Source organism: Babylonia areolata, chromosome 11, assembly GCF_041734735.1.
Source record: "Babylonia areolata isolate BAREFJ2019XMU chromosome 11, ASM4173473v1, whole genome shotgun sequence".
In the NCBI taxonomy this organism is placed as follows: Eukaryota; Metazoa; Mollusca; class Gastropoda; order Neogastropoda; family Buccinidae; genus Babylonia; species Babylonia areolata.
This window is the reverse complement of record NC_134886.1, coordinates 40,814,988-40,822,974: the sequence shown is the minus strand read 5'-3', so window position 1 is coordinate 40,822,974 and position 7,987 is coordinate 40,814,988. Positions and strand designations below refer to the sequence as shown.

Here is a 7,987-nt window from a genome sequence, read left to right as displayed (position 1 = left end):
CCTTTTTTTTTTCTTTCCTTCTCAAACATGATCTGTAAATGTTAAAGACCATAACACAACAACAAAGGTTAGTCCATTTTTTTTGTTTCTGTCATGTTTGGTCCTTACACTACAGGCCCTCACCCTTGAAGAAACTTTAGATGGAAGCCTGACCATGACACCAGTGATAGATATGCTGATCTTGCTTGATCCAGCTTTCTTTTCTAGATTGTTTTGAAAATTAGGACAAAGAACAGCACATTGTGACTGGTGTAATTGTAAGCATACATGCTACATTGCTTTTCTGATTGTAGATCAGTGGTCTGACCAATTTCAGTTCCCAGCCACATAAATAAAAAAATTTAAAAAATGAAATAAAAAGAAAGAATGTGTATAAATGCATACTATTACTTTTAGAATTATCTACGTGTATACATGTATACATGTTTGCACACAATGACACATGCATGCTCTTATCATTATCAAAGAAAGAATGAAAGACAGACAGACAGAAAGAAAAAGCGAAAAAGCAAGACAAAGTTTGGTTTATCTAGAGTCTACACAAAATGTATTTTTAATTAAGTACATGATTTATAGAGATAATGAGCATTCCTCTAACTGCTATCTGTTACTGTTCTCATAATCATACAACCCTGTATATTGTATTGCACAAAATAACAATAACAATGACTTACAAGAAACAAAACCAGTAACAAATCAAGGAGCAACACAACAAGAAGACTGGCATTGTGGTAAATAAAACAAACAAACAAAACAGCCAACTTAAAACTCAACGGACAAATCAAGGCAGTGAATGAGTGATTGTCTGACAGAAGACACATTGCAAACATTACTTCAGTGCACATTATAATCATCCACCTGTTTAGGGCCTTCATCCATACAAAATGTCCATTTTTCTGATGTCAGTACATAATCCTTTTTTTTTTTAATTAAAAAAAAAAAATTATTTACACATTCCATTTTCTGTTCACCGTTGTCTGTCTATTCATTCCACAAAGACCTCTGGGTTTCATTCTCTGCAAATTTCTGCCATCACCGTCAGTGAGTAATTTTGTCTGGTTTGGTTTCCAGAGCTTAAGAGTACACTGTCCTGGGTAGATACAGTCCATGATAGTATTAACTCTGTGTTATTACTCCATATGCATTTTAAAAGCACAGTTCCATGGTTTGGTCAGTAAAACTGTCCAGTCCTGGCCACAACTATACAGCCCCTAATTGTGTCGTCATTTATCAAGCACAGATCAGTGGTTCAACTGGTCACCCCAGTTTGTTGGGGGGAGGGTTGTTGTTTTTTTGGTGTTTTTTTTTTTTCAGTATTATTAAAAACACAAAACAGCTGTTTTACTGGTGAAACCTGTTCCTTCTTTTTTTTCCTTCTTTTTTTTAAGTGGTGATTTCAATTCAGACAAATTTATTTACAGCGCACTGAATCGAGAGGGAATTTTAGTTCAAACCTGTATATAACAGTATACTGTTCGAGTGGCGATTTCACTTGAAACCAGTATATATCAGTGTACTGATCGAGTGGCGATTTCAGTTCAGACCAGTTTACTGATGGAGTGGTGATTCCACTACAACAGTCAACTTCCAGAAAGCATCCTGATCCATCACAGTTCACACTAACCACCAAGTCCAGACTGGTGAACCAGTCCACTGTTTTAGTCCACACCTGGAGTGCCACGGCCCATCTCAGCTCATCATTCTGACAGGAACCAGTCCCAACATTTATGGATGCTAGGATCAAAACCAGCACTTAGTTTTTCATCCACTGGGTTCCAAAGGAAATGCAGTCATTCCACCACAAGAGCAATGTTATGAGAAGAACCAGTCTACGATTTTATCAGTCATTCAGTGGAGGCAGTTCTGTTTGATAGAGTTATTGCAGTCCTTGGACTTGTTCACAGCATTCTCGCTGGATGATGGATCAAAGACTTGGTTTTTCTCTAAACTTAACTCACTCAGTATGGCCAGTCCTCTCTTCTCCTCTACACAGACCCCTCGGATGTCCAGTGGGTGTCTGAATGACCCATCCTTTAGCTTTTGTCGCCAGAATTGTGGTATTCTTTGTCAACATTCACCTCTTCAGTATAAGAGCCTTCTGCTTGCAATATTTTGATGACGGTAACTGGGGTGAAACGCAGTTAACGTCGTCTCTTTCGCCGTTCGTATGGAGAGAGTTAACCTGAATCAGTGACGAAATCTCTCTTGATAAAACACCCTGGTCACCTAAAACTTTCTAAAAGTAAAGTGTACACTTTGTTCAGTTTTATTTCCTTTTCACACCTCTCTCCATTCATATTGAATAATAGATCATTCTGGTCCTATCTGAAAAGAAAAACTGATTTCAATGCCAGTACTTACTATTTTGCAACAAAGATACAATGACAACGAATCTGGAGACAATGGTCTTTCTCCGCAAAGCCTCAGTACTGTCTGCCGGTCTGACAACATGAATCTAAACATGGCCTCAGAACTTTTTTTTTTTTCACTTTCTGGAGTTATATAAATGAACAGGTTCTATATTTTTTTCTTTTGTTTCTTCTTTAGAATACCTACAAGTTCTTGTGGGAAGGACTGACTGGAGGAGGGAGATGTGGGGGGAATAGTGGGTTGAGGTCATATTTTTTCTTTGCTCTGTCTTATAAGATTCTGGCCACTCATTCTTGCATGTATTTTAGTCACTTGTGTTGGAAGTTGCTCACAAATACACACGCTTTCCCACAGGCTCCTCAGCAGGTTGACTGTGCTTCTGCGTCTGTCATCATGTCCACACGGTTCTGTTCAAATAATTCAGTTTGGCATTTCTCCCTTGGAAATGTACGATGAGTGCAAACTTAGACACACACACTTGAGCTCACTGAAAGCATCTCCGACACAGCATTCCACAAAACTGCCCACTCACTCCAAGTGAAACATCAAGCTCAAGCACAGCTATTGTAGACTGTTTCTGACACAGGCAAATGTCGAAGATTTCCCTTGGTGGGAAAAGAAGAAGAAAAAGAAAAGATTCTTTCTGGGCATTTACGAGCACTCACTGTTCTCAAGAACAAGGGCATGACACACTTCTGAGTGTGGTAGAAGAATCTAGTCAGCAGAAAATGGATGGATGCAACTACATTGAGCGATGGTCTTCTCACATGTTACATGCAATGTTTGGATTTTATCATTCACTGGGAATTTTTTCTGTTCTTTTTTTTTTTTTTTTTTTTTTTCAATTTAAGGGCACACAGTGTATAGCTCTAACAAGTACAGAACCAATGGTTCTGTAAAGGCAAGACATGTTTGGCCTGTGATAAGGTTGCGTTTGAAAATAAGATAAAAATATTTTTTAAGTTTTTGGTTCAGCTGTATTCATCTTCAAATCGGCACAGCATCCTGACATTTTTTTCACTTTTTTTTTTTCATTCACTGAAGACCTTCACAGTGTCAGAGCTGAGCAGGCTGTTTTAGGTCTGACTGCAAGCAATCTAACCCGAGTTTCTGGATTAACACATCTTACTCCTTTTTTTTTCTTTTTTTTACAAAACCATACTACATTTTCCCCTGCTTATTTTTCAGACTCTGACATAAAGACTTTCCTAGGCTCCGTCAAAGTTATATTACCTAACCACAGCACAGAAATAACAAAAAAACCCACAACTTTCCTTTTACATCACACAATGTTTGCTGTTGTTACTGCTGTTGTTGCCCGTATGTCCTGAAAGTACCTGTTCCATCGATGAACAAAGAGGCCTGGACAACATTCACTGATCCCCCAACTCACAACCACACAGAAACTGCCTTCCGTGAAATAAAAGACATCATTGCTGAAGCTCATCTTCTGTTGAATTCACCACCGATCAAGCCAAACCATCCAGGCTGACAGAGCGATACTGAAAAAAAAAAAATGCAGATCTGGAATCTGTACACTACAGCCTCTCAAAAATCAAAAAGAAAAAAAAAAAAAACACCTCGCTTCTGGCACAAACGATTATGATCTGCATATCCTCCCCACCCCACACCCCCCAAGCACAGGAACCACTCCTCCTGTCGTTGTCCACAGTGCAGAGACAAGTGCACCAGGTTCCTGTGACTGTGTGAAGGCTTCACTTCACAGCGCTGCTGGCAGCACTGTCTGCTGTCCTGACCATGCTGACACCCCCCTGAATCCTCCCCCCACCAACCCCCCACCCCAAAGCCACCCCACTCCAAAAGGCAGCAGCAGCAGCAGCACAGGCAACTCGGCAACAAGGACACTCTTGCACTGTTCCACTCTTACAGCATACAGTCAAGGAGATTCCAAGGAATGTATTTTTTCAGTTCCGACGACTTTTTTGGCAAAAGCAAAATATATCCACACTCTTGATGACAGAAAAGCACTAAGTCTTTTTTTTGTGTGTTTTTGTTCGTTTTTGTTTCAAACAGCAGCAGTGCTGTCCAAACTGGAATGAACCCACACAAAGCTGAGAGTGAACTGAACATTCAAAGCAAAGGGTTAACATTTTTTTTTTTTTTAAATGCATCAAGACCAGGTGCTATCACAAGAGCATCCACTGGAAACCAGCACTCCAAGACTCTCCCATCTGTCCGGCGCTTCAACTGTGGAAACAGGCTGCAGGAGTCTGCTGAAGCCAGCATGCACAGCAGGATGCCTCAGCTTCACACAGGGTTAGGGCCAGGTCCGTAGTGGTTCTGTCCGTTCTGTGTGCGATTTTTCAGCATGTCCTCAGTGGCCTCTCCATTGGCTTTCTCCCGAGACTTCCTGGACTGCCGACGTCTCAAGACAAGGAGGACCATGACCATAATGATCACGCCAACCAGCACTCCTCCTGCAACGCTTAGTGCAATGACGAAAATACCCTTTGCCGGGATGTCCTCAGCTTCCTTTTCCAGCAATGGCAGTGTTTCTGGACCTGAAAAAAAAAGTTTAATTGTTGCATAAGTTTGTTTTTTTTTGTTTTTGTTTGTTTTTTTGTTTTTTGTTGTTTTTTTTTTTTGGGGGGGGTGGGGGTGTATAACATCAGAAAGATCAGTTTGTAACAGAAAAAAAAAAGAGTTTAATTGTTGCATCAACTTTTTTTTTCTCCTCATACATCAGAAATAGCAGAACGTAAGAAAAGTGAATCTGACTTTTGACTTCTACATGGACATCTCATGTTTCAGGTATGATGTCGACAGGGAAAGGGAAGGGCCATTTAGATTTTTCTTCTGTGTGTGAGTGAGTGTGTGTGTCAAGTCAAGTCAAGTCAACATTTTTATTTCAAGATAGTAACTGAATAAGCAACAACTGTTTTTTTTTGTTTGTTTTTTGTGTGTGTGTGTGTAAAGATGCATCTGTGCATGTTGTGTGTAAGTGAGGGAGGGATGTGAGTGTGTGTGCAAAAGTGAGTGTCTTGAGTCTGTGATTGCGTACATGCACACATGCTTTCCAATCCATTCAATCAACCATGTACGTCTTTCCCTCACCCCCACCACAAACGACACACACAGCACTGAAACAGCCCCTTTGTCCTTCCTCCACCCCTATCCCCACACACACAGCCCTGACACCATGCCACACAGCCCTGACACCATGCCACACACAGCCCTGACACCATGCCACACACAGCCCTGACACCATGCCACACACAGCCCTGACACCATGCCACACAGCCCTGACACCATGCCACACACAGCCCTGACACCATGCCACACACAGCCCTGACACCATGCCACACAGCCCTGACACCATGCCACACATAGCCCTGACACCATGCCACACACACAGTCCTGACACCATGCCACACAGCCCTGACACCATGCCACACATAGCCCTGACACCATGCCACACACAGCCCTGACACCATGCCACACAGCCCTGACACCATGCCACACAGCCCTGACACCATGCCACACAGCCCTGACACCATGCCACACAGCCCTGACACCATGCCACACATAGCCCTGACACCATGCCACACACACAGTCCTGACACCATGCCACACAGCCCTGACACCATGCCACACATAGCCCTGACACCATACCACACAAACAGCCCTGACACCATACCACACACACAGCCCTGACATCATGCGACACACAGCCCTGACACCATACCACACGCACAGCCCTGACACCATGCCACACACATAGCCCTGACACCATACCACACAAACAGCCCTGACACAATACCACACACACAGCCCTGACACAATACCACACACATAGCCCTGACACCATGCTACACACATAGCCCTGACATCATGCTACACACATAGCCCTGACATCATGCCACACACACAGCCCTGACACCATACCACACACACAGCCCTGACACCATGCCAAACACAGTTCTGACACCATGCCACACACACACAGCCCTGACACAATACCACACACACAGCCCTGACACTATGCCACACAGCCCTGACACCATGGCACACACAGTTCTGACACCATGCCACACACTCACAGCCCTGACACCATGCTACACACAGCCCTGATACCATGCCACACACACAGCCCTGACACCATGCTACACACAGCCCTGACACAATACCACACACACAGCCCTGACACAATACCACACACATAGCCCTGACACCATGCTACACACATAGCCCTGACATCATGCCACACACACAGACCTGACACCATACCACACACACAGCCCTGACACCATGCCAAACACAGTTCTGACACCATGCCACACACACACAGCCCTGACACAATACCACACACACAGCCCTGACACTATGCCACACGGCCCTGACACCATGGCACACACAGTTCTGACACCATGCCACACACTCACAGCCCTGACACCATGCTACACACAGCCCTGATACCATGCCACACACACAGCCCTGACAGCATGCCACACACAGCCCTGACACCATGCTACACACACACAGCCCTGACACCATGCCACACAGCCCTGACACCATGCCACACACAGCCCTGACACCATGCCAACACACACAGCCCTGACACAATACCACACACATAGCCCTGACACCATGCTACACACATAGCCCTGACATCATGCCACACACACAGCCCTGACACCATACCACACACACAGCCCTGACACCATGCCAAACACAGTTCTGACACCATGCCACACACACACAGCCCTGACACCATGCCACACACACAGCCCTGACACCATGCCACACACAGCCCTGACACCATGCCAACACACACAGCCCTGACACCATGCCACACATAGCCCTGACACCATGCCACACACACAGCCCTGACACCATGCCACACCTGACACCATGCCACACACATAGCCCTGACACCATGCCACACACACAGCCCTGACACCATACCACACACACAGCCCTGACACCATGCCACACACAGCCCTGACACCATGCCACACACACAGCCCTGACACCATGCCACACACACAGCCCTGACACCATGCCAACACACACAGCCTTGATACCATGCCACATAACCCTGAAACACTGCCCTCTCAGTTGGCTGGGCTATGAGCAGCACAATTTGATTTGATCTAAAGCCCCCCCCCCCCCAGCCCCATCCCCCCCTCCCTCACACACATGCAAACACACACACACACGAACACTGACCTCCATGGTGGTCCATAACCAGAACGTGGAACAAGGCTTCCTTCTCAATCTCCTGCCCAGCGTGACGACTCAGCCGCAGGGAGATCTTGGTGCTGTTGGAACACCACCGCTCTGGAAACGGCCGGCTGCAACCCCCCTCCTGAAAAACCAAGGCCCCAGCACGCAAATGTATTCAGGAGGACAATGAAGCTTTAGCGGTTCTTGGGTAAGAACTGGCCACAAACCCTTCCTGAAATAAAGCCCCCATATCACAACTGTTTTCAGGAGAATCAAGAGACTTTACTGGTTCTTGGGTAATGACTGGCCATCCCCCCACCCCCCCACCCCCGACACACTCCCTTCGGAAATAAAGCCCCACACCCACACACAGCAACAGTGAGAACCAAGCGTTCCCAAGAAACAGCAACACTCCACTGCTTCTCTGGTG

General features: G+C 45.2%; 1 protein-coding gene across 5 annotated transcripts in view; it reads right to left on the bottom strand.

Moving 5' to 3' along the window:
- Positions 1 to 906: 906 nt before the first annotated feature.
- Positions 907 to 7,987, bottom strand: part of LOC143287733 (uncharacterized) — a 30,744-nt gene continuing 23,663 nt past the window's right edge. For all 5 annotated transcript variants that reach the window (XM_076595972.1, XM_076595975.1, XM_076595973.1 and 2 more), the window contains 2 exons: positions 7,561 to 7,699; positions 907 to 4,892 (listed from right to left, as the gene is read on the bottom strand). In XM_076595972.1, coding sequence (XP_076452087.1) covers positions 4,639 to 4,892; positions 7,561 to 7,699 — 393 coding nt within the window. In that variant the 3' untranslated portion in view covers positions 907 to 4,638. The remainder of the gene's footprint in view (positions 4,893 to 7,560; positions 7,700 to 7,987) is intronic.